This window comes from Lepisosteus oculatus, chromosome 4 (assembly GCF_040954835.1).
Source record: "Lepisosteus oculatus isolate fLepOcu1 chromosome 4, fLepOcu1.hap2, whole genome shotgun sequence".
Classification (NCBI taxonomy): domain Eukaryota; kingdom Metazoa; phylum Chordata; class Actinopteri; order Semionotiformes; family Lepisosteidae; genus Lepisosteus; species Lepisosteus oculatus.
This window is the reverse complement of record NC_090699.1, coordinates 7,722,147-7,749,957: the sequence shown is the minus strand read 5'-3', so window position 1 is coordinate 7,749,957 and position 27,811 is coordinate 7,722,147. Positions and strand designations below refer to the sequence as shown.

The window sequence follows — 27,811 nt, the reverse complement described above, 5'->3', positions numbered from 1 at the left end:
ATCCCTTTTATGTCCTTAGTTTTGTTTAAAACGACTAAACGAAACAAAAAAAAAATACAGGCACATGAATTATTCCTCGCACCATAATGTGATTATTACAAAGGGTACGGCAATATATTTTCACTTTTTAGGTTGTTTTTTTTTAAGTTCCCAGAAACGTTAAGTTTTAAACGTCATACAAAATAGCGATTTATTTTTAATCGAGGGGTGCGGAGTGCGTAGTTAGCGAATATATCTCAGTTACATTTCAGGCACATTATTAGCTTCTACACTGAATGATTAAACCGCTATTAATAAGCAGTATAAAATATAGCACATCTGGTAGAAACTCATCACCTCGCAGCTATGACTTACAACTCTAATCATAAAAACGATTTTACAGTACATTTGCCTTAACCTGGAAGGAACTGAATACTTCGCATTAGTGAAGATATATGTTTGATTCCCGTCTCCTGCACAAAAACTCGGCAAAGTAAGTCGTTCGACACTAACCGACAGTTCCTGCTCGGAAAACACGGAAAGACTCGGTTCGCCGTCTTGGGTGGCACCATCTGTTGACGGCATTGCTCCGCTGCCGATTCCTTCACAGGTTTCGTTAGAATTGGATTTTCGTCATCGAAGCATTTCATGTTTTTCTAGTGCGTTTTCTCTACAAGTTCCGTTCTAATTGCATTTCGTTATCGGGGTAATTCTCTGTTGCAAGTCTCGTTAGTATGTTTTTGTTCCCTATGCGAGTCCCGCAACTGTCATGATGTGCGTATTGTGGCTCTTTGCGGGAGTGTTTGGAAAGGATATACAATATCACTCAAAATTGAGAACTGAGGTCTTCACACTGCCGTCCCACCTCCTTCTCCACTTCCGCCGCCCGCTCTTGTGTTCGGGGCGTCTTTGCTGAGACTGTCGGCCGGCCCTTAGGAAAGTTGAGGACGACATCCATGCTGTATTTTCCCTCCTTTATGCTTTCCCGGGGCTCGTAAGGTAGTGCTTCCCTACGCTTATAACACTGGGATGTGTTACACTTCAGACTGTGTCTAGCCTTTCCTCTGCTTTTACCATGATTCCCCTGTAATTTACTACACTTTACCCTGTTTCTCCTACAATATACCACAGTAAACTTTAATAAGGGCATCTGATTCTCCCTTTTCAATTTTCTTGCAAATTATCGGGGAACGTAATAATAATAATTAATAATTGCTTACACTTATATAGTGTTTTTCTGGACACTCCACTCAAAGTGCTTCACAGGTAATGGGGATCCCCTCCACCCCCACCAGTGTGTCCCCCCACCTGGATGATGCTCCAGTGCTCTCCCCACACACCAGCTCTCAGTGGGGAGGAGAGCAGAGTGATGAAGCCAGTTCAGAGATGGGGCTTACTAGGAGGCCATGATTGGTAAGGGCCAATGGGAAATTTGGCCAAAATAGTCATTAATCATGAGCCAAAACAGTCATTAATCATCTTCTTGCACATCAATATTCTTTTTGTCCCAGCAGTCGGCTTTCTGACGTAAGTGTCCATTATAATGGCAGGTACTAGAGCAGTAACAACAGAGAATCACGCAGAAAGTGTGTAAGAGAGTTACAGCAGTGCCAGTTTTGTTCTACGTCAGTGTGAGCTTGGTCCAGTTTTCCAGCTAAGGACCTGCTAAACGTTACTGATGCGCACGCTCAGGAGGCTGCTGTCCCTCGCCTTGCCCCTGTCCTTGTCCTTGTCCTTGTCCTTGTCCTTGTCCTTGTCCTTCTCTGTGCTGGCCGATCGCTCCCTGAAGCTCTGCTCCAACCGCATCTTCTCAGGGTCGGTGACGTCAGCGCATGGGGGCGGGGCGTAGCGGGGGGCGTGGCCCGGGGGCAGGTGGGAGGTCGGCGGGGGCGGAGTGGGGGGCGGGGCCGATTTGAAAATGGGTGTGTTCCGGGACTTGGCCACTTTGTCGAAGAAGGCGAAGTCGGCCACGTACTTGCCCGTGGGGGACAGGGAGACCACGGGGGGGAACTCGTAACCCCACAGGATCTCGTCGGGCAGGTAGGAGGTCCGCACTTGGCAGGTGGCGCTGGTGGGCTCCACCGTGGCCGACAGAATGACCAGGAGTTCGAAATCGGCCAGATCCGGGTCGGTCCAGCCTCCACCTGCAGCATGAAAAAAAAAAGCTGGGTGATCTTTATCCCTTCATGCCAGGCTACTGTTCCCCCTTTCTTCAACAGATTCCTGCAACGTGGCTGGGGTCAAAGGTCAAATGACCATTCCCCCTTTCTTCAACAGATTCCTGCACCTCATCATGGCACTGTGGCTGGGGTCAAATGTCAAGTGACCTTTCCCTCTTGTATCCCATTATGGCACTGTGGCTGGGGTCAAATGTCAAGTGACCTTTCCCCCTTGTACCCCATCATGGCACTGTGGCTGGGGTCAAATGTCAAGTGACCTTTCCCTCTTGTACCCCATCATGGCACTGTGGCTGGGGTCAAATGTCAAGTGACCTTTCCCTCTTGTACCCCATCATGGCACTGTGGCTGGGGTCAAATGTCAAGTGACCTTCCCCTCTTGTACCCCATCATGGCACTCTGGCAGGGGTCAAATGTCAAGTGACCTTCCCCTCTTGCACCCCATCATGGCACTGTGGCTGGGGTCAAATGCTCTTTACCTAAAGAGCCAATCTGCACCTGCAAACTTGAAAACACCGTAGCGCTGGACAGCAGGGGAAGTTCTTGTAAAAGAGCCTTTACTGTGAGAAATTGTTACATCGTTATTACCATTCACACATGATGCCTCTTCATAGAGTAGCTGCGCCAAGGCTTTTCTGCATTTGAGCCACACATTTCCCCGGCTTTTTCACTGGCTCCAGCATGCTTCACTGCACCTCCCTGTGCCTTTCCAATGGGGCATCACAGGAAACTTCAGGGGTTTTGCATAGTTGGAAAGCCTCGCGTTAACCAGGGATCGAAGTCCTGGCTCTAAAGCCAGAACTGGAGTCTAACTGATGAGATCTGACTGCACGGTGCAAACCAGCCTCCTTCAGGCTGTTTCCCCGACATTCTTCTCAAATCTGTACGTGAACAATTGGCGTAATACAGCACAAAAGGCCAAAGACCAACATGACAACTGAACGGGCTGGCCGTCCCTGGGACTCTGGTCATACTCCTGCAGGGAAAGGAGAGCAGGCCTCTCTGGCAGAAAGACACCGAAGGAATGCTGGAACAGGCCCTTGCGCGGAATTGCTGTAATTGAGGCTCATCAAGAAGAAAAACTTTGAACTCTGATAGCCTGGGTTCAAAAGGCCAGCAGACACACTGTAGCACAGAGGGGATCAACTAACGTTTCATGACAAACTTACAGCAAAGCCCATGCAAGTGAATGGGCAACAAAGAAATCACAATAACAGTAATATATATGTGACTTTTAAAAATCAATCAGGGGATTTCATTGGCTAGCAGTCCTCCTGTGAAACAGGGAGCTCCGTGTTCTTAACGGATGTATATGTCAAGCAGACGACAAAATGTCGTTCCTAATACTGCATTTTTCTAGATTGCTATGGATAGAGACTGAAACATCACTCCTCCCATTCGTATCCCTCATGAGCTGAACACATGCTCCACCAGATGGTGACATGCACACAAAGGAAGGAAGAGGGATCCTGCAGCTGTGTGGTGACTGACCCCTGCTGGCCACAGAGGGTGTGCACACAGACATTGACACCTGTTGTGAGTTAATTCCTCCCAGGCGAGAGGTGACAGGTCCACGACAGAAACATTCACCAGTGGCCTGGATCTTTCAGAATGATGCAAGGGGATTGACTATTCTTTTATAAATAATCCTTACACTTATGGTTCGCTTTTCTGGACACTCCACTCAAAGTGCTGTACAGGTAATGGGGTTCCCTTCCACCACCACCAGTGTGCAGCCCCACCTGGATGATGCTCCAGTACTCTCACCCCAGACCAGCTCTCAGTGGGGAGGAGAGCAGAGTGATGAAGCCAGTTCAGAGATGGGGGTTATTAGGAGGCCATGATTGGTAAAGACAAGGGGGACATTTTGCCTGGACATTGGGATTAAGTCCCCTACTCTTTTGAAGAAACACCCTGGGAAGGGTAATGACCACAGAGTGAGGACCTCAGTTTTACATATCATCTGCAGGACGGTGCCTTTTCTACAGTACGGTGTCCCCATCACTATACTGGGACATTAGGAACCACACAAACCACAGGGTGAGCGCCCCCTACTGGCCCTACTTACACCTCTTCCAGCAGCAATCTTAGTTTCCCCAGGAGTCTCCTATCCAGGTACTGACCTCACTCACACCTGCTGAGCTCCAGTGGGGCTGCCAGCTGTGAGCTCCAGGGGGTAGAGTTAAGTCCCTTAACAAGGTTCCAGTTTCAACATAATGTCAATCCACACCAGTGTGCCGCCAGAGCTGTGGTGGGGACAGTGCCTCACCTTTGGCCACCCAGGCCCGGAAGGGGCTGACGTCATCGATGACATGGTAGAAAGTGAGGGGCAGGATGAGGAAGGGGCTGTCGGTGGAGGTGTCCACGTGGAACGGGACGTTCCTCTGGTCCAGGCGCACCGTCTCGCCTTCCTTGGTCAGGGAGGTCTGCAGCAGCTTCCCCGTCACCTGGCAGCCGATCAGGAGGCTCTTCCTCATGTTGGCCACCCGGATCATGAGGCAGGGCCGCCCGTCGTGGTTGGAGATGACGGCGTGCTGGCTGAACTTCACCGTCTCGCCCCGCTTCTTGGGCCGGGCCACCTTGGCCAGGAAGGTGCCCGTGATGAAGATCTCCATCACCATGGTGAGGACCAGCTGGAAGATGAGGAGGATGATGGCCATGGGGCACTCCTCCGTGATGCAGCGGAAGCCGTAGCCGATGGTGGTCTGGGACTCCAGGGAGAAGAGGAAGGCTCCCGTCAGGGTCTGGACCTGCATCACGCACGGCGTGTGGTTGGAGGGGGGGTCGAACTCTGCAAAGAGGCACATGGGAAGGTTGGAACCATTTTGCAATAAAAATTAACAAATATGCACGGCTGTGTTAGCAGTTTTGAATTATCAAAGGCCTTGCGTATTGCAAAGCTTTGGAAAATCGTAAGAGCCTCTGGCATTTGATGGCTAGAATGGCTAACTGGTCTACATGATGTTGTCGTATACATTGTTGTAATGTTGCTGCTGGAAGAGGTGTTAGTGGGACCAGTAGGGGGTGCTCACCCTGAGGTCTGTGTGGGTCCTAACGTCCCAGTATAGTGAGGGGGACACTATACTGTAAAAAGGCACCATCCTTTGGATGAGATGTAAAACCGAGGTCCTGACTCTCTGCGGTCATTAAAAAATCCCAGGGTGTTTCTAAACAAAAGTAGGGGTGTAACTCCAGTGTCCTGGCCAAATTTCCCCCTGGACTTTACCGATCATGGCCTCCTAATAACCCCCCTCTCTGAACTGGCTTCATCACTCTGCTCTCCTCCCCACTGAGAGCTGGTGTGTGGGAGAGTACTGGAGCATCATCCAGGTGGGGCTGCACACTGGTGGTGGTGGAGGGGATCCCCATTACCTGTAAAGCACTTTGAGTGGAGTGTCCAGAAAAGCGCTATATAAGTGTTAGCAATTCTTATTATTGTTATTATATTGGTCAGGAGTGCTTGAACAAAGGACTAATTTGCAAAATAATCAATGCATACCCACACCATTAATGCTAGAAAAGGTCATTATTGGCGTAAGTGTAAGCAATTATTATTATTGTCTTCGATTCTAAGGGGGAGAATGAGAGAAACAGAAACCCATGGATGCCTCTAGTTTCAACAGAAAAGGCAGGGGCAGAAAAGCGGCACAAGACCCTTGTGGCCAATGCGAATCACGGAGGACCGCCTTCATGGATCTCGGCGTCGGGCTGCGGACCAACGACGGGCTTCGTGGCAGGAGGCGGGGGCGAGAGGAGGAGGAGGAGGAGGCAGGGGGGAAACGCCGTCTCACCGAGCAGGTCCCCGTGGACCAGCGCCACCAGGTACCACAGGACCCCGAAGAAGAACCAGGTGCCGGCGAAGGTGGCGGAGAACAGGAAGAGCTTGTAGCGCCACTGCATGTCCAGGAAGGTGGTCCAGAGGTCGCGCAGGTAGAGCGCCCCCCTGCCCGTCACGTGGTCGATGCGCACGTTGCTCCGGCCGTCCTTGGACAGGACGCGCCTCCTCCTCCGCAGGGCGCTGGGCCCTCCCAGCAGGGGCTTGAGCACGTCCGTCTGCGTGGTCTGGCTGTAGCAGACCTTCTGAGGGGAGGGGGAGCGGGAGCGGGAGGGGGGTGGGGTGGCGGACGTCATTCTGAAAGAAGAAAGAGGTGGGGGGCGGTTAAAATGACAAATGACAGATAGAATATAGTTGTAGGAAGCAGTTATTGGCAGTGAATTGGGGTCTGTTTTTTCTTACACTCCATTGACCTGATGGTGTCTATCGTGGTGAGAATCGTGTCTAAAAAGTGCAGAGCAGAGGATGGTGAAGAACCTGACAGAGATTTCCAGTTCTTCTCCATTGCATCGCGTGTAGTGCGTGCTCCCTCAATATCTTGGGTCGTAAAACCGCATCTTACAGGTTGAAGCACTTTTTAACATTCTGGAGTCTCTGATATAAAGGCCGGGAATAAACAAACCTGTTTTAACATCTGAAAACCGGTCTAAAAAAATACGCTTAGGTCTTCCTTCAGGAAACAAGAGCGGTTTCCCCTATCAATTGCTTTACAAGGTGATCATCACCTCCATATCCCGTTTATACGGGTGAATGATGCTGGAAGCACCTCAAAGCTCTGAAAGTAGCGTTTGAAAAGCGTCCAGACTCAAACACCGTCCGTATCTCAATAGTAAAGTCCACAACTTTGAAAACTTGTTGTCCGTCTTTTTCGTTCTATTTTTTAAACAACTGTTCCAAGAATATAATATCTTTTGAAAGAAATTAAGGCTGCTTTCCAAAATGTGTATCTTCCTTCCCTGGACATCTGTCTGTCTCAATGGATCGGTCTTTGCATGAGATTATTCAACGTCTTGGCATTGCAATACACCAACTTTTAAGGAACTGTGGTCGTCACTTATTGGAATAGATTGATAGATACTTTATTGATCCCATGAGGGAAATTGCAGTGCAACAGCAGCTTAACACACACAACACAGCCACAGTGTAACGAATTATATAATAATAGTACAATACATACAATACAATACAAGAGTTACTCACAGTCCGGACACACAAAGAACAGACTAGAACAGAACAGTACACAGAAAAATCGTATCACACATATGAATATAAATATAGATGTAAATATAGATATGATGTAAATATAGATATAAATGTATTGCACAGAATCTTCCAATAAGTAAAAGCGAGACACTTTATCCCATTCCGGCTGCCTGACTTCTGCACTGATGACTAGTAAAACTTTGCCCAAAATGCGAAAAAAAAAACACTGTGTGATTTCAGCGTAATTCTGGAGCTTGCACACATGCTAGCAAGAAACTTACACTCGTAAGAAAACGTTAAACGCCATTCTAGCTGTTCTGAAACCTCCCTAAATAGGCGGCGTGATTAAGAGTTCTGTTTAAAAGGTGCAGAGCAGAGGATGGTTTCGATCCATCAATCTCTGGGTTATGGGCCCAGCACGCTTCTGCTGCGCCACTCTGCTGTTGGTTGTTGGCAGTGCCACATCAAACAAAGAAATACCGGCTCCTTGGTGAGTGTACTGGCACACTAACTACTGTTGCACCATACAGGTGGGAGTGACACATTGGTGGTGGTAGTGGGATTCCCCATTACCCATAAGGCTCTTTGAGTGGACTGGTCAGGAAAGTGGGGTAGCTTGTTAGCACCACGGGGGGGAAAAAAATTTGGTGTCTAAACGAGAAACGTTTTGCGTGTATATGAGAAAGTACTGCGTTTAAATGGGATTTGTTTTGCGGTTATATGAGATTACATTGGGTTAAAACAGGATAATCAGTTGGTGAACAATCCTGTCATTGTTGGTTAATCATTGAATCTTTAAGCACAAAAACCTGCAGATGAATTATTTTACACAAAAAGAAGGATATTCTTCTGTTCTTTAAGTCATTCTTCCTCTTGTGCTGTTTAAGTCAATGCTAGTTTGTAGGGGACAATATAATGCAAGAGATTAATATTGTAGGCAATATTGTTCATAAAAGAATGATTGCATTTGAATACAATGATATCTCGTATTAACCCAAAACATTTGTCCTTTAAATGCAATACCATTTCATTGAAACAGAAACAAATATTTTTCTCTGTAGTGCCAATAAGCTTAGTTGGAAAACAGTATATGAGTGTAAGGATTGCTATGAAATAAGTGACTCATCTAATCATTTTCGAACCACTGTATTGGTTAGAGCCAGAGCCTATCCCAACAAGCAATGGGCACAGGGCAAGAAATACCCTGGACAGGATGCCATTCCATCACAGGGACCCTCATACACACACTCTCACTAGGACCAGTTCTCCCAGAAGCCAGTAAACCTACCAGTATGTCTTTGGACTGCAAGAGGAAAGTCACACAAACAACAGGAGAACATCAACACTCCAGGGAGATAGCACCCCAGGAATTGAATCCAGGACCCTAGAACTGGAAAGCACACACCACTGCACCACCATGCCAGTGCTGATTTTATTTAATGAAACAGAGCTGCCTTAACAGGTGAGGAGTTGGTACCGCTGAAACAGTACATGGCATGAGCTTCTTTCACCCCACATCAACATTTTCAAGATGGCAGCCTAGACAGAGTAGTGTGACATCTAAGTATTATAGTGGGCATGCTGGATGTCAGCTGCTGGCAGCAGGGTGGACCAGTGCACAGAGCCCTGGACTCATGAATGAAAGGAACTCCCAGGTCCCAGCTGAGACACTACTCTTGTACCTTTGAGCAAGATACTTCACCTGAATAGGTCTAATGAAATACCCAGCTCTATAAATGGGTGACGATTAAACTTGCTTTAGTCTATAGTGTCAACTGAATAAATTAGTAAGTTCTAGTCATTTATGGTTGCACTAGCAGAACTCAAAATCTTGTACATTTTAAGGGTTAAGGACAAATACGGCTAATCATTTGCTAATAAAGGTCTCGTGCAAAAAAAAATATGCGAGTCCTTCTTGGAAGATCTTGTAAATAGACATACAATCCACATTTTTCTCATCACTTTTGGGAAACCGAACTGCACTGCCCAACCATCAGATCCCCAAAACCCAAACCCAAAGACTTAGAAAAGACAATGATTTCACATGTAGAATAATTTCACATGTAAAAAACAAAAGTAACATCCTTCCTCCCATGCAATATTCAGTGAGATCTGATGATTCACCTGTCTGTTAAAATACAGGGTGTCTCAAGATTACCAGATCAGGGATTTCAAGTAAGGTGGAGGCAACTGACTTGACTTCTCAATTTCAATGGTGTATTTTATTGAAAGCCTATACATTAGTCACACCCCACTGCCTCACAAAAGGTACTGAAGGTACTGTAACTGGGTAGCTGAGTTCAGTTGTAGGCGTTTCTATGGATAAAAACTGAAATAGGGCCTACAAAAGCCTATCGAGCAGTGTCTTAGCAACAATGTCCACCCAGCAGCTCCGGGTTAGGATTTAATATGGTTGGGCTGCTTCTGTCCAGCCCCAAAACGTGCCTGTGCTGCCTGACTTGATTTCACTCAGGGGAGTGTCCAAGCCTTGGTTTCAAGCAGTGCTTATGAGTCAGTAACATACACTCTGCCCTGGACTAGAGATATTCTTATGTTGAAACAATTTGAATGAAATAATTATAATTATAATAATAATAACAACAACTTTATTTGATATAGCGCCTTTAAAGGTGGCTTCTCAAAGCGCTTTACAGAAAGACAACAGCAACAACAACAATAAAAACAATAACAAAAAATACACAAGATAAACACAATAAGAATGTGTAGATGATGGTACTAAATACAGTAGGAGCAGAGGGGTAAAGAATGGAGCCAGTTAAGTAAAGGCTCTTTTAAAGAAGAATGTTTTGAGTCTGGATTTGAAGGACTTTAGGGAAGGTGACTCTCTGATGTCCTTGGGGAGAGAGTTCCAGAGCCTGGAGGCATAACAGGAGAAGGCCCTGTCACTCATACAATGTAGACGGGCTTGGGGGACAGATAGGAGAGCAGAATTAGAAGAGCGAAGGTTGCGAGGTGGGGAGTAGGATGATAGGAGCTCAGACAGGTACTGAGGTGCCAAGCCACGCAGAGCCTTATAGGTGAGCATGAGGATTTTGAAGTCGACATGAAACTTGACAGGAAGCCAGTGCAAGGACTCCAGGATAGAAGTAATCTGATCACTAAATAAAATTAAATGTATTCCTTGCTCTTATAATATGAGTTATAAAACACTTTTCTGGACACACCACTCAAAGCTCTTTACAGGTAATGGGGACTCCCCTCCACCACCACCAATGTGGATGATGCACCAGTACACTCACAGCCTGCAGGGTGAGCACCACCTATTGCCCCCACTAATACCACTTGCAGCAGTAACCTAAGTTTTTCTCTAAAGGTCTCCCATCCAGGTACTGGCCAGGCTCACAACTGCTGAGCTTCAGTCAGAAACTGATCTTTGCTCTTTCCTCAGATATTTATTAACATTTTCTACTGTTGTGTATTCATATTATTTATGTGGTTCCTAGCTACGCAATGGTGTCGCACTGTACTTGGGCTTATTACATAGGAAATGATGCAACTAAGTGGAACAAAATATCCAGCATTGTGTGTGCCGTGTATTATGTGTGCTAAGAATTAGACGTAGTACACAACAGCTACAAAATCTCAGAGGAAAAGCTGGCTTTTAAACAAAACCATGCCACCTTACCTGGTAACCCTGAGGGCCATATCTCCCCATCATACTAGTAACCCAGCCTCATTTCTCTGTTTGTATATTCCCGTGTGACATTCTTGTTATTTCTTGAACCAGTTCGCACTCAATTTCCATTTTCTACCTTTGTTTTAATTCCCGATTTCTTTGCGCCTGTCATCTGATACAACAGCAGATACGAGTTGAGGGAAACAGAGATGGATTGTGTGCGGCAATATTGTACAATCTAGCAAATCCTCAAAACATTTTATTCAATATTTAACATTATTAAATAATCACGAGATCCTGCGGATTCCTGGACACCAATAAGTGAGAGATGCCCACTCATTTCCATTTTTGGGGGCGATCGGATTATGAACCTGCAATTTTTGGATTTCTATGTTTTTAGTCCAAAGGCTCGTCTCAGTCAAAAGAAACAAGGGCATTTATTTTCTCCCAAACATAAAAACACCATTCTTGGCTAAAGGCTGGGGCAAATCTCCTGGGCCCGAGAAGGATGCCAATCTTTTGAAGATTGTTTAAAGTTTTCGATTTAATCTTATTTCTTCCTTTCCGCAAAATGTTGTTTATCGCGATGGCCGCGTCTTTTATCGTTCTCTTTCGGCTGGCCCTGCGTGCCTCTCATTGAATATCTCGGTCCCCCCCCCCTGCTCCCACTCTCCTGTGCTGCAGCCTTTCGGCACTAAATCTCCCCCGCTGCCTCCTTCTCCTCCCTGTGGATCAGAGTTATCACTCCATACTGGAGCCGGCCGATTGAAAGCCCTGTTGTGTTGTGTGGGAAGTCTTCTGATCATCTGTGGTCTCTGTGTCGAGCCCCCCTCCCCCTCCGCCAGACACACACCTTTCCTCTTTCTCCGGTGACAGACCCTCCTCTCGCCACCACAAACTGGACAGATCTCTATCAGGGGAAACTTGGCTTTGTCCAGCCCCTTTCAATAGATCTCTTTATGCGTCCGATAACATCTTCTGCCCTCCCGATTCCTGACACAAACGACAAGCATGGGAACGCGCAGCACAATCGGACGGCTGTATCGGTTTCAGCCGGGCCTTGGGAAAAGATCCCCTTCCCCTCAAGCCATTCTGTCCCTGAGAACCGCGATCTCAGCTTCCCGGCGCTGTCCGGTGGGCTGTAGGCTGCGGCCGGCATGTCTTCAAATTCCTCACACTGAAACGGGGAAAGGTACATTCCATCCTGTGGCCCAAAAAAATATTTTCCTTTTAGCATGGAATGAATCTTTACCTGTTGCTTTGCAGCCTACGCATGCTGACGGAGCTCCCTACTGGAACGTCTTCATCTGACTGGGGCCAGCACGTGCTCCACGTTTGAGGGCAGGGTTAGAAATAATGAATCAAAGTTGAACAAAAGGATTTATGTCAGGCTGCCTCTACAGTTCATCATGCATTCTGAATAACGGAGCAACATGCACCTGCTAACCTGATTAGATCACAGTCTAGGTCCTGTGTGTTCTTCTTTTGTCAAAACCCAGATGTCTTTGGGTTTAAAAGCGACTCTGGACACCCTAGGCTTGCAATTGCGAGTCATCTAGTGTTGTAAATTTTCAGAATCTCCGAATTCCAGGTACAGACAGAATCCAGCAAACGCAGGGCGTTTTTCGCTCTTCGGTTCCTGTCAAATTCGTCCCACACCAGTTAGATTGCCAAGAGATCTGAAGGGACAGCTAGGAGCTAGGGGACACAGTTTGGAAGATGTTCTTTTGGTAGATATCTTTGATGGTATGTTTTGCACAATAATTGCACAGTACACTATCTTGTCCTGCCTATGATTTGTGATCAATCAAGGTAGACACAGTGCAAAGCCTTCTTCAGGTATCACATCTGACAAACAAAATGCTATGTCTCTTTTCTTTTCAGCATGGAAAAAACCTTTACCTGTTCCTTTGCAGCCTGTGCATGCTGACACAGCTACAGTAGTTACTTGAGCTTCTACAAAAAGTATACTGCCACTCTGGAGAAGAGCAGTCAGATACAGTATATTTCTGGGCTTACGGGACAGTGCTACTCTCGCAGACACAGAGATCTGCACAGTGACAGGAGACCGTGAAATGAGAAGACTTACTAGTGAAAAAGACAAACATGGGGCAAAGGGCTCAGGACGTCTGTTGAATCAACAGTGAAACAAGCCCCAGTGGACACAAGTGAAACCAGAGGTTTTGAACCGAGGACAGGAGGCTCTTCTTCATGCAAAGGATTGTAACGGGAATAGGATTGAAGTCCGACAAAACAGCTTTGTTACAAAGGTGATGCTCTTGGTTTGTTTAAACAAACCGTTGGATGAGGTCTTCAGACCCGTTAGCTATTAACAATCAAATAAAATAGACTGGCTCATTGGCAGTCCTCACCCTAACTGAACCCTAACCTTAACCATAATGCACAAAAAGGAAACTGCAGATAAGAAGAGACAAAAACGGGAACAATGTTTTCAATAAGGCTGAACAGCAGGAATCTGAGGTAAGTGAACACAAAACTAAGATCAGTAAGGATATCTACTGGGGACCTCTAAGTCACTGGGAAGAAGTGGATGGACCGTACCTTTCTCCCCCAGGGGAAACAGAGTTCTATTCCAGCCAACCTAACCCTAACCCTAACCCGAATCTGAACCTGAACCTGAACCCTAACCCTAACCCAAACTCTAACCTGAACCCTAAACCAAACACTAATCTGACCCTGAACCCGAAACCTAAATTGAACCCTACCTCATCCCTAGCCCAAATTCTAACCCTAACCCAAACCCTGTACTGAACCCTAAACCAAACCCTCACCTGAACCTGAATCCGAAACTGAACCCACACCCTAACCTGAACCTTAGCCCAAAATCCAACCCTCACCGTAACCTGAACCCAAGCCCTAACCTGCATCCTAACCCAAACCCTAATCTGAACCTGAAAGTGAACCCAAACCCCCTCCCCTTTATGATCTTGCTTCTGTTCTTTTGAAAGGGAATGAGACTGTATTGGAATGCAGGCGGGCTGAGCCAGATAATTGATTGCCTGTTGAGGCCTGTATGCCTGTCAGGCACCTGACCAAGGAGTCTGGTTTTCTGCCTTTCCCGCAGTTTAACTCGCCACCCGCTGAACCGCTGAACCGCAGAATTGCTTAACCAGGCCAGCGCTTCTCATTTCTTCCTGCATCTCTGCTCGTTTCAAAAGGCCTAGAGGGCTGAGAGAGCTTTTCGGGAAGCTCTGGCTTAAGACAATATTCTATATATTCCCTGCATCTCAGGCCTCCAATACCCCATGTAATAAGAGCAGAAAGCTTGTGCTCACAGTTTGCGGAAGCATTCTGGTCAAACACCCACGGAGTGTTCCTGAACTGTTTGGGTCTGACACTGTGTTACTCTTTAACCCCCGTAAACTGATCCACGGACATGTGCTATTAAGAGAGACGTCTCTATGCAGGTATGTTCCTTCTTTCAGGCAGCAGAACCCATAATTAGGGTTATAAATGGGTGAGCAGCAGGTTTTGACACTGGTACTCAATGGTTATTATGAGTCCAGGTGACTATTAGACAGAAATGTTCAACAACAAACTGCTTTCGTGACTCGCTGGAGGGGACAAGCTAATTAAATAGGTTGGCTAGAAAAAAAAAATGACAGTGCAGCAGCTAGGACCTGCGTCAAAGAGGTCTACTCCTCAGCGTGGCGTGGTGTAGAAGGTAGGGTGCTGGACTTCTATGTGGGGGGGGTTGTGAGTTCCAATCCCAGGTGAGATACAGCTGTTGTGCCCTTAAGTGAGATAATATGCTCAGATAAAATAAAACACCTGGGCAAATAGCTCTACAACTGGTTAGATCAAAGTGCATCTTTCTAATAAAAGAAAATTTCTTGAGTAACACTATCCAATTTTCACTATAGTAGAACTCCCTGCTTTTATATTATATGAAATGATATATAAAATGGATTATATAAAATTAGGAAATTAAAATGGCATAGGTTTATTATAGTAAAAGATACCTCATTCCAGGTCCCCACCTCGCACCAAGTAATAAGTTGGCTGGGCGGACCAGAGTTTGGATGGAAGTCGGGGACAACGCCAGTCCCCCCGAAACTGAATGAGGCCCTCGCTAGTTTTTCCAAGCAAAAAAACAAGCGCCGCTGACCCCCCGGGTCTACGCGGGGAAAAAAAACGCTTTTTTGAGAGAGAGTCCATCTCAAAACAAGGCACGCCGTGTTCCAGACCCATCGCCAAAGCTCAGGACAAAATGGTCCAGACCCCATGCAGACTTGGTGGGGCGATCTTGTAACCTCTTATAAACGCTTTTAAAAAACAACCATGTGTATTGTGCATAGACTGATGGCACGTGTGCCGTTACATTCATTTAGAATCAGCAGTGCTGCATTCATGGTTCAGCTACTAGTAGCTAACAGTTGTGCGTTGTGCACTGCCACTCATTGAACATTCTGCTCCTTTGGTTTAGAAACCACTCTCTGTAGTCATTCCACAACACTAATGTTATTTTTATCCTTCTTGGGGAGGGAGGGAGAAGGGGGTGCATACAGCAGCTCATTTCAATGTAAAGCATATTTTAGTAGGTGGGCTACAAAAAGAATTTGCCCCCTTCCAGAGGAATCTGGTTGTGCCACAGAGGATCCAAGCACGAGATTTGCCTTGAATACAGTCTGTATAAGAACAAGCCCCATACAGTCAGTTGCCTTGGGGTTGGTATTCAGGGCAGAGGGGCTGTGTTACAAGCTTCTATTCATGCACAGCGCAGAGAGCTGCAAAGACATCTGTATAATGCAGTCGCTCGGGCTGGGTAAAGGGGGTGGCTGGAAAAAATGTCCTCGGGGGGGAAACACACCCCAACCTGGCTTCTCCCCGCGGTAAAACAAATCCCAGGACAGAGCCGTGAGGGTCCGCGATCGGCCAAGAGCTGCAGGCCAGACCGTCGCAGGGTGAGTGAAATACCCAGCAGGGGCCTGGGGAGGCTAACATCCCAGCGCTCGGGGGCATCGGCTGCATACTGACCCGCGACGTGGTGTTGACCGGTCTCTCGGTCAGCCTGCTTTCAGAAACAACTTGCATTCCCAAACATTCTGGCGCACTCTGGCTGCCGTCGCATCATCCAGGTGGAGCTGCACACTGGTGGTGGTGGAGGGGATCCCCATTACCTGTAAAGCGCTTTGAGTGGAGTGTCCAGAAAGGCGCTATATAAATGGAAGGCATTATATTAAACCTTCCACCCCTCTAGTTCATCCTATCCCTGGTCCTAAAAGCTCACATCACAGCCCAGTGAGTGTCCCAGGCCTCTTCAAGTCAGGACTGCCTTGAGCCTGCAGGAACACTGGTCCATCAGCCGAGCTGAGCTTCGCGGGCCCCTGCATGCTGATGATTGAAAGGGGCTGTGGGCGGTCACTGGCTGTCACCCTGTGTCTAGGAGCAGGAGTTCTCAAGCACTGCCAACCAGAGAAGCACTAATGAAGGCTGGGGATGCCTTCTGATCTACTCACAGCATTTCCATGTGGAAATTTCCTACTGGGTAATTGCTACGAAGTTCTGCAATAATAACAGTTGCAGGGAAAATGTAATGGAAGCTATAATTTCACAGAAGCTTATAATATAACATAATTAATATAATATAATTTGAGCTTCCCATTAACCACACTATTCTGTGTTAAATAGGACTTGCTTTTTATATATTTGCTAGAGACGGCCATTCTTTTCCAATAAAATGCTGGCCAGCTCCAATCCGAATAAAACAAAATCTTTGCTTTCCAGTTATCATCCCAGAGCTCCCCTTGACTGTCCAAGCTGTTAGTTGAGCACAGTTACTGGACTTGTCTGCCCCCGTTGCCCCACTCCTGCACTCCTGGCTATGTGTAAATGGCAAGTGAGTCTGTAGAATCATGGGATACTGCCTGTGGTGTCCAGAGTACAGGGTGTCCGTTTTACCCTGAGGAAGGAAAACTGGTGAGACCAAAAGATGGAACTTCCAGGAAAATGAATCCAGGATCTTCTAACTACACATCCAGCATCACTACCATCATCTTATGCCTGCATGGTTCTTATTTGCGAAACGGGTTCATGTTGTGTTAAATGTCCTATTTTTTGTGGCATGTCATGTACCTGCATGCAATGAAAATTCTCCGTCTGGGACAATAAATGAAGTAAGTAAAGATGCACTTAGCCATCTGGTGTCCCAGCAATCTGTGTGCGCTGGTGTATCACACAAGATGACGTCTCCACCCAGCCCGAGCTACAGCACATCGAGACTGTTACTCGCAACGGTTGCTTTGCGCTTTGAGGCGCCAGTTCTCACCCCTTCAACCCCCACAGAGGTTTCCCCACATCTCTCTGGTCGCAGTTCCTTTTCTTTAATCAACTATTTCAATTTGGGTCCAGCCCCATGTAAAGGAACACAGGAAAGGTGACCAGCCACAAGAGGGCGCCCTCCTCCATCCAAGGTCAAAGGTCGGGTTCAAGTTTGTGGGGTCAATTTCAATTCCCAAAGCACAAGCCCGCCGCACATTCGGCGGCCTTCTTGTTTTGTGAGCTCCGTTCAAATACAATTACCGTTTTCCGGCAGGGTGTCATACATAGCACCCTCCCTCCTCCAAGTCATCTGCTCTGTCTCTACCTTTCCCTTCCTATCTCCCTCTGCATCACCCCTCTTCCTCTTCCTCTCCCCCCCTCCTCTCTCCAGCGCGGACGAGAGGCCTAAAAGCCTCTTTTGTTGAGCTGCAGATAAAAAAAATGGACAAAAAGGAGGCCTTCACAAAGGCTCCCTGTGTGTGAGAGAGAGAGGGAGACACAGATCACTGACAAAGAGGCTTCATTTGTATTCCAGTGGGCCAAACAATCCCCACAAAATGAGCTCCGACACAAACTTAACTCTTCGCGGCACTCCCGGGCCACAGAGGGAACTGTCTGCCTCCGGGGCAAGTGGAGGCACGCTTATTTCAAGAAAGAGAAATCAAGTTATTGCTGCTGAGGGCTCTTTTTTTAAGGGGGGGGGGAGTTGTGGAGTGTTTGGGAAGAAAATACAGGGATCTCATGGTCTCGGCCAATGGCAGAGAGCGAAGGAGTGGACAGCGCTTGATTTGGGGATTTCGTAGCTGTGCGGTGGGACAGCAAACTAGTTTGGAGGGCGTTGAGGAGGGAGTGTCCGTGCCCGAGCTGAGCAAGGGGGTCACAGCTTGTAAGAGCTCTGAAGAATAAAACACTGTGACGGAAAGGCACTTTGTACCAGCGGTAAAGACTGTCTGCATTCTGGTGGGAAATTTGAACGTTTTAAATACTGTTAAACGGGGCAACACTTGAAAGATCTTCCATCCGTTCTGCCAATTTCATTATTGCCAGCAGCCCTATCACCCTGCAGCTCCCAGCTGGCAGCCCCACTGGAGCTCAGCAGGTGTGAGCCTGGTCAGTACCTGGATGGGAGACTCCTGGGAAAACTAAGGTTGCTGCTGGAAGAGGTGTTAGGGGGGCCAGCAGGGGGCGCTCACCCTGTGGTCTGGGTGGGTCCTAATGCCCCAGTATAGTGATGGGGACACTATACTGTAAAAAAAAAAGGCGCCGTCCTTTGGATGAGACGTAAAACCGAGATCCTGACTCTCTGTGGTCATTGAAAATCCCAGGGCATTTCTTGAAAAGAGTAGGGGTGTAACCCCGGTGTCCTGGCCAAATTGTCCCCTGGTCTTTACCAATTATGGCCTCCTAATAATCCCCCTCTCTGAACTGGCTTCATCACTCTGCTCTCCTCCCTACTGAGAGCTGGTGTGTGGGGAGAGTACTGGAGCATCATCCAGGTGGGGCTGCACACTGGTGGGGGTGGAGGAGAGTCCCCATTACCTGTAAAGCACTTTGAGTGGAGTGTCTAGGCAAGTGTAAGCAAATATTGCTATTATTATTTATCCTCCGAGAGGGAGCATGGTGGCCCAGTGGTTAGCATTGCTGTCTTATAGCACTAGGGCCCTGGGTTTGAATCCAGACCTGTCTGAGTGGAGTTTGTAAGTTTTCCCCCTGTTCCTCCCACAGTCCAAAGACTTACTGGCGGGTTTATTGGTTTCTGGGGAAGCTGGCTGTGGTGTAAATGTGTGTTTCTATGTCCCTGTGATGGACTTGAATTCCATCCAGGGTGTTTCCTGCCTTGTGCCCATGGCTTGCTGGGATAGACTCTGGCTCCCCTACGACACTGATGTGGAAGACGCAGTAAGAAATTGGATGGGCGGATTTATCCTTAGAGAATAGGGAAATGATACTCTGTTTCTTCTTTTTTGCCAAATCACATGTTTTTCCTCCTTTTGTAAGGTTTGTTCCTGGTGTTATTGTCAGCTGCTGTTGTTGTTAACAGCTAACGCACAAGAAGAACAAGATGGCACAGTGTGTGTCAGCAGTAGTTCTGACAAGCAGTGTGTGTTGTATTCAGTATGTTGATGACCCAGAGTGGAAACTCTCTGACACTTGAGGGTTATTGAGGGCATGAAACTGTTAAAAAACAAAGAAGATTCTTTCATGCAAAACCTCTTTGGGAAAGCCCTTGAGAGACATCTGAATTTTTCTTTTCACATATCATCCAAAAATGACGTTCAGCGTGGGGAAATACGCTCTTAAGAAACGTGAAAGGGCTCACAACTAGAAAGTGTCAGGTTCAAATTCCACCTGAAACTGTGCTGCTATGTTGCTACAGTGTATAAGTGGGTGCAAACATAAGTTGCCCAGGAGAAAGGTTCAAATCAAAGATCTTAACTGCACATGTGTCTGCAAGACCTTAAAAAATACTAATGCAAAGACTACCGTGTTGCTGTTAATGTCCTAGATGGGCACACAATTCTCCATTGAATATTTTAAGTGAAAGGCAGCATCTTACTGCACGGCCTTCACCACCACTAATCTGTGCTCTTATCCAGATGGACCACAGACACCACTTGGATGCCATGAAAATGGAACAGGGACACTGGTATAGGGACACTTTACTGAAAAAAGGCCCTGTCCTTCGGATGAGACATACCAAAGAACTGACTGTAACGAGCAGTTCTTTCCGGACCCTATACGGACGACACAATCTGAAGAAGTGAGGAAACACTGGGGAAAACGTCATGCAGGAATACAGGGATGAAAACAGGGGGCGTGTCCTGGGTGCGCTGGTGTTCGGGGGAGGTGTGGCCGAGGCAAACAATCCTAGAAAAAGTCCAAAGGAGAATCCAAACGAAAGCGAAAATCCATGGGTGGGTGATCCATCCAAAACAAGAGATTAGAAACAGGTCGGGACCGGCGGGGGGAACAGGAACAGGAGCAGAGAGTTAAAAACATAACGGAGCCAGACGAATCCAGGTCCCGGGCTCGCACGATCAGATGCAGAGCCTCGATTGGCGGCTGCGTCTGGCTTTTAAAGGGGGACAGGAAGGAGGCTGGACCAAGGAACGGGTGTGGGGAATAAGGCAAACGAGGAAGAGCAGGAGCGCCCTTAAGATGAGGAGTAGCGATTGTGACACTGACTCTCCAAGGTCATAAACAAAAAATCCCTAGAGCGTTTCTCAAAAAGAGTCGGGGTGTTACCCCGGTCACATTTCCCCCTGGCCTTTACCAATCATGGCCTCCTAATAACTGGCTTCTCCCCACTGAGAGCTGGTGTGTGCTGAGCGGACTGGTGCACTTTAGTGAGAGGGATCTACTCATTGGTGGTGGTGGAGGGGAGTCCCCATCACCTATAAGGCGCCTTGAAGGTGTCCAGAAAAGTTCTTTATGTTTTATTATTGATTATCATCATCATCAATCATCATCATCAGTTGGATCTATGGGTGCTGCTATTTCAATGTCTCTCCTCTGTAAGCTAACCAGATTGCTCAGTTTCTGAGTTCGTACAAGATCAGGAAATCTGGTTCCACTGGTACCAGTTACCAAGCCCTGACGCGACAGCACACACATTTACTGCAAAGGACAATGGGAAGGGCATGGCATATAGTAAGAAACATTCCTGTGAAACGTGACCCGTGCTACATCACAGCCGGGTGGTGGACCACTGGAGTAAAACACTGCAAAACTGCAAAAGATTACTAAGACAAGTTTTCATCAGGATCAGGACCTTCAGCCTGGAAAGCAGAGTGAGATCTTAGGCCTGGAAAACTAGTTCTCCTCCCGATCAGTGAAACCGCATTCTTTTAGCTTCTGGGTGCTGCACAGCTGGGTCAGCCCATTGATAAGACCTGCGATTGGTTAATGCAGGCAGCACAAGTGACTGAGAACAGCGAGCTGGTTGCCAAGGGGAAAGAATATTATGTCTTCCAGGGTCAGTACAAACAGTGCAGCCCTGCCAACTAAAAGCTTTTCTCTCCCTTGCCGAGAGAGCAGAGGAAATCTCAATGAGCTGGCCACTGCTACTCCACTGCCTGGCACTGTGGGAGTCACAAAAGACACACAGGCTGTGGGGGGGTGGGGGGGATTTTTCGGGTGCTCCCAGCAGCCTTGTGTACCCCGAAAACCAAACCCCGCATTTCCGGTTTCACAACAGTTCCCGCACACACACACCGCAAAGAAAGGCACGCTTGCTGGCCGCAGTCAGGCAGTGAAGTCTTTAAATAAGATGACGACAGGCCTTTGGTTGGCCAAGAACTCCCTGTTTGTCTGAAGGTTTCTTTAAATGCTTTGTCAGGAGCTTCATGGTTCTTAAACCCAGTTCTGCACTGGGGAAGAGGCTGAACCCTCCTTTGCCAAACCGATGATGTTATTCTGCACTGTGACACTGCAGTGCTTACAGGTATGTGTCTTTGCTCGGGATGGTTTCAACCACACACAAGCTTCGTCATTATGGACCAGGACGCTGGGCCCTGCCAAGAAGAAGACACTTCCGTCTACCTGGGCTCTACTTCCTGTTCCATTTGGAGCGGTATCCCAAAAAACACCCACCTGCTGACCCAGTAGCAAAGCAAAGCCACGCCGCCTCTAACACACTTTTGTCGGGAAAGAATTCTCCCTCTTCTCACGGCGTGGGCAATTTTACAAATAGTGTTCCAGCCGCAGAGGGGAGAGGATGGTGAAGTGAGAAAGAACACTCTCCCCCCTAGTGAGAGAAGATCAGACAAACGACACCTCAGGGCACAAAGGGATGAGCAGAGCAGGAGGAAAGAGAACTCTGGGAAACTGGAGGAATGGGACGTGGGCTGAATATGGTTTGGGAATGAGTGAAACCTGAACCTGAACTGCAGGTGGTTCAATGAACAACTATGCATCCACCCCCTGGTGAAACATGTACATGCTAGGTGGAGTGGTGGCACTGTGGCTAAGGATCTGCGCCTGTTGCTGGAAGGTTACTGGTTCAAGGTCTGCGGCCAGCAAAGGAATCCTACTCCGTTGGGCCCCTGAGCAAGGCCCTTAACCCCAGCTGCTCCAGGGGTGCTGTACATTGGCTGACCCTGCGCTCTGACGCCAAGCTTCTCTCTCCCTGTCTGTGTGTCTCATGGAGAGCAAGCTGGGGTATGCGAAAAGACAAATTCCTAATGCAAGAAATTGTATAGGGCCAATAAAGGGATCTGATCTTTTCTTACATAAAGGGTGGGCTGACCAGGAGGAAGAGAATTCTGGGAAACTGGAGGAACGAGACACGAGTTGAATAGCGTTTGGGAATGAGCGAACCCTGAGCCTACATTAAGGGTGGTTCAGTGAGAAACTGTATCCACCCTCTTGGTGAAACACATACATGTCATAGATTTCCCTTTGGAGAAGCATGAAGGGTGGGCAGACCACGAGGAAGAGAATTCTGGGAACCCGGGGGAACGAGGAGTGAGCTGGACAGGTTCACCTCCACTCTGTTTTCCAAGTACCAACAAGGGGAAGTCAAACCAGAGGCTGAGTCTAGTTGAGAGAACAGCCTTTGTTGAACTAGCCCGCAGCTAGTCATTCATGTTATGTAGAGCTAATTCAGTTTGCTCATTAAAAGCTGTTTGTGCTTCTAATGAGCAAACTGAATCAACTCAACATAAGTTGAAACGGACATCACAGGGGGGAAAAAGTTTAAAGCAACAAGCAGGTCTAAGGAAATCCGATAATACAGAGTGCTAGTCAAAGTTTATAGAACATACTCCTGTTTAATGATTGATTGGGGTTTATTAATTACTGATTAATAAGCACGGTCTCCGTCCCTGCAGTGCTATTTAGTCTCGGTGTTTTTTGCATGCTCTTTATAAAAACAAGCAAGGGGGGAAAGTCCTGTATATCTCCCTTCAAGCGTCAGGAATAAAGCCGGACTTCACGGTCAATCGATCGCTTCCCGAATGAAAGCAAAACAAAATAAGGAACACCGCGTGGTCTTATCGTTGAGCAGCCACACTAAGGTGTAAAATATCGCCCCAACGAGCCAAAAAAAAAAAAAGATAACGAGAATGATGTATTTTGGTGGAATATTTCAAACCTCAAGCAGGATAGAGAGAGAAAAAACTAGAGAAGGAAAAACAAAAGAGTTAATATAACCAACGCCTGGTCGCCGTCCCCTCGTCTCTCCAGAACAAGCTCCTCATTGAGAAGCGCAGTGCGGTCTCACGTGTCTTTCCGCTGCGTGTCAATGCGGAGGGCGAGGGCACCTCAATGGACCCACTGAGCTTTTTCCTCGGACTCTTTTCGCCCGTTTGTTGGTGGGATTATATAAGGGGGTTTGGGTGAGGAGGGGAGGGCTGGGCACACAGTGGTGGCTCCTTTGCCAAATGCTCTTTGAAACCGCCGCTTCCCCGGCGAGCTGTAGCGAGCAAAAAAAAAAAATCAGTTTCGGGATGCCGGGTGAACTTCTACAGTATGTGTAAATATTTTATGATATGTCTCTGTTGTAAATGTCTGTAGATGTTATTTTATGTTTTGTTCCATGTTAACTTTATTATTTTTATTTGCTTTGGCAATATTGATTGAATTGAATGTGCGACACCGCTGGTAGTACTTGGTCCCCCGCGACCTTACGGAGCTCGACCGGAAGAGCCCGTCGCCTAAGTTTCCCTAGACGTCAAATGAAAACGTTGTTAGACTTTTAACCTCCAGGATCGGTGTCTGCCTGGAATGGTCGTGAAGCCGGTGCTTCCGGCTTCTAGACCAAGGTTCTGGAAAAGCACTGTCCAATCGGTTTTGCATCATCTAAGACTCTGTAAGAAGAGACCCAGAAAGCGTGTTAACTCTCCTCGTTTCAGAGGCGCAGAAGGCACTTGGAGCGCACTTCTGGAACCTTGTGACGTCACTCAAACCCTAACTCTTATCCTTAAAAGGAAGACACAGGCTTTTACAAATATAAATATAATTACATATAAACTATTCAAACAGGTCAGATATCGAATGTTATTTTGGGGGGATTGGAGTAATGCTGTAAAGTCGTTCCGAACTAATTATGTGAAACCTTGGTGTGGAGTTGCGGCTTAATTAACCATGCAAATATTGTTCTCTGTTACAAGTATAAGCTCGGATCACAGCACGTCAGGACCTCTTTGAGTCTTGTTTTAAAGGGACAGTTTTAAAGTCAGTGGGCAATCGACAGTCACATTAAAGTTGATTCACAGGCCAGGAATCCAGTTCAGCAAAGACAGAATTTGGGGCTGCTCTGTGTTGCCCATTATTACTGTCCAAAGATTCCAATCGCCCTTTTCTCTCCCTTTCCCTCTGGCGAGCGTTATAGGACTATAAAGACAGGAATTTCCAGATTCAGAGACGGTCTGTTCCCACAACATGTCAGATTACTGAACTCTACCCCTACCACTGATTCACACTCATCATCTTTTTTTTTTTCTCTCACACTGCTTGTCTGACCTCTTCAGGTTGTATGTTATTGTACTTGTTGTTGTTGCTGCTGTTCTGTGTTAATGTTTTTTGGGGATTCCTTTAATGTCTTGGTAGTGGAGCCCACATGCAAATAAGCATTCCAGGGCACGTGTGCACACGACGATAAACTGAACTGAGCCGCTTAACCAGGTGGTTACTTAAAGTCCAGCGTGACTTACAGTAACCGCAGATTCGCTTCCATGTCATTCGTCTCACCAGCCTGCAGCAGAACTGTCATACCTTAATCTTTCTGAGTGAGAGGGCGGGATGTGGAGTAGGAAAGCAAACGGGAAAAAATAATGGGGGAAAAAAAACAGTATTTCGGCTATGGACCAGGCGAGACTCCGTAACCGAAATAACGGTTTTTCTTTTTTTGATTTCTGCGTTGCAGCGAGGACCAAATCTCAGTTTGTACCGTTACATATGGGCAAAAAAATAATTAATTATAAAAAATAATTAAATAGTTCAGGTGGGTAGCTGCGTCAGCAAGCGTAGTCTGCAAAGGAATAAGGTTTACTCCACGCTGAAAAAAGAGAAGAGAGAATACACAACGTTTCGGCTGTGAAGCCTTCTTCAGGTGTGAACAATTGTTAATTGGCTTTTTGGGACTGGTGAGCCCCAGCAACTGTGAATATCGCTTGATCCTCAGGAAGGATGCTACATGCATTCTCTTGAGTTCGAACGGACACTTCATGGGGCTAATCTCACTCACTCCGGGTGTTTAAATCGTACTAATGTCAGGAGGTGACAAGAACGACTGGGGGAAAAAATGACAAGATCAAACTAACCCACCTTAGCTAAAAGACTTCAAAGCAATTCCTCCTTGTCTTTTAAGTTAGTGTTCACCTTTCGCAAAGGCTGGAAATGCCCAGGTAGGGTCTCAAAAAAAAAGACAGATAACTGCTCTGTGGAGGAGGGCACAGATTATTAATTATTTACTCTTAGGGCACTGTTTTCCACTTTTTTCATAGTAAAAAACGTAAATGTTCGGCTTGTGGTAAAAAGCCAACGAAATGAACTGTAAGAAAATCAAACGGCAAGATGTCCAAAAGTATTAAAATCGAGTTACAGCCTTGTTTGTGTTTTGCCTTGCGTTATGATCCATATATTGTATAGAAAAGGCAATCAGATACAACCTATTAACCAAGTAAAGGCTACTTAATCCTTCCAGAAAAACAATGGACAGTGTGTAAGTTCCAGAACATGGAAAGTATAATTTATTATTATTATCATCATCATTATCAGTCGTGTTGTTTTGTCATTCCCCTGTGTAGTGTTTGAAAGAGGCGATGAGATTATTCATCAGAGGGCTGTTCTGATATGCAAGTCTACTGACGTTGCAGTTATCCGGAAGTGTTGGCGTCATTAGTTACTGTTTGGAAGCATGGAAAACTCAAGACCCCATCAGCTGATTCGCCCTGTGTGTGTTTGGCCTGACCTTCTGATCTGCCACAGCACGGGGGGGTCTACCTGTCAGGTCAGACACAGGTGTGAGAACGTCACAGTCTCGATACCTCCCCTGTCAGCAAAAACACAACACGCCTATTGCACAGATCGCAACAGCGTTTAGCCTAAGGCTGTAGCTCGTTTTCTTAACGTTGAACGTATCCGTGTACAACACATTCCAACGAAGAATGACTATTTTAAGTTTAAATTGTCTTACCTTTAATTACAGTTGCTCCAGAAGTCCGCGTACACGTGATGGGGGGGGGAAATATAGACTTATATAAGAACAGTTTAAAAACGCATCAACAAAACCCAAAAGAAAATCTTTTTTTTTTCTTAAAAAAAATATAATCTATGTCATGCAACGACTTTTGCTGTCGTCAATGGTAACGCCACAAGCGAGTGTGTATGTTTCCGTGCTTTATAAAAAATGGTTTACATTTCTGCAACTATCTTTTGGTTAAATTATCCCTAAGGATGATATAATTCTGAGATAGACTTTCGAACGTATTGGAGGCCCAAGAAGGAGAAAACGCGTTTTCAAACAAACCGATTGGTCACGGCCCTAAAGCGAATCCGACCAATTCAAGAAAATTCCGAAGGATTCGTGCCGATGACAGCCGGTTATTAATGCCAATAGCGAGCAACGCCTCTCGTGTCTGCATGGGTGAGAAGTCCAGTTGTCTCTTTTTTTATTGACTGATGACTCTGCACCTGATTATTGTTCAATAACAACAAAAAAAAAGTTTCTTCAGTCCTGTGAGGCGAAACGCACTGCTGTCGACCTCGCTCGCTGGTACTGAAGCGCTGCTAGTGACTTTCTCTCGGGACCTTTTCAATTCATTAATTCAGCTCGCTGCTCTCTCTCTCTCTCTCCCCCTTTCTCTCTCTCCCACCTCTCCACCGGGCACCCACACGAAAAAAAAAAGACCAGTAGGACATCACATGTGATGTGACTGTATGCTAACGTGCATTAACCTAAAGCTCCAAAGGTTCTCTCTTGCGCGAGTAGAAAACTCACTGCAATAACGTGATGGATTAACACCACATCTACAGAAGAACGTTTTTCAATTAATTGATGCCAGGAGACGCCTTTGAAACCTCAATGCTGTAGAATATAGAAAGTATGAAGGAAAATATGACTCAACATCGCTAGTAACAGGATATCTTTTATGCATGGTGCAAACGTATTCTTACCCTTGAACTGTAACTCTTTTTTCCTTCAATAATTGCGACCCCTGTCCGGGACGAAAGCAAGTGATTTAAAAATAGATGGAGGAAACGAACTTAAAAGATAATTCTATATGTTTAATTTTATTCACAGTCACAGTAAGATGTCCCGTCCTGACAAAATAAACGTGGGAAAATGTCATCTTTTAGTGTCTTCGGTCCTCTGGCAGTTTCATAAATCCTGCGAAAGTTTTTATGGGCAATTAAAACTTAATTTAACGCAAGCTGAACACAGAAGCAATGCCACATCACCGTGGAGAATGTCAGAGACACGTTGTAAGATACAGTATGTGGTACGAGATAACTGACCGGGATAATTCCAGTGACAACTATAAATGAATTCCCAGTTCAATTCCCAGTCTTCCCATCAAGACATCCAGTGCTCATGGGACAGTGGCTATTCCATCAGGGAGAGGATGAGAGAAAGGGGTGCCCAAATGTGTACTCAGAAAGATGGGTTGTGGGGGGGCTGTCACACTCACCCTTTGGGAATCTTCCAAAATACCCTGACATCTTGGGGAAGAATAAACTGTATTTTATGTAGTG

At 46.6% G+C, this 27,811-nt stretch overlaps 1 protein-coding gene across 1 annotated transcript; it reads right to left on the bottom strand.

Moving 5' to 3' along the window:
- Positions 1–132: 132 nt before the first annotated feature.
- LOC102685700 (ATP-sensitive inward rectifier potassium channel 10-like) lies at positions 133–26,903 on the bottom strand. Its single transcript, XM_069188491.1, has 4 exons — positions 26,253–26,903; positions 5,948–6,288; positions 4,426–4,947; positions 133–2,123 (listed from the first exon to the last, which is right to left on the bottom strand). The coding sequence occupies exons 2-4, from the start codon at positions 6,285–6,287 to the stop codon at positions 1,645–1,647; spliced, it is 1,341 nt and encodes a 446-aa protein (XP_069044592.1). The 5' UTR covers position 6,288; positions 26,253–26,903; the 3' UTR covers positions 133–1,644.
- Between the last annotated feature and the right edge of the window lie 908 nt (positions 26,904–27,811).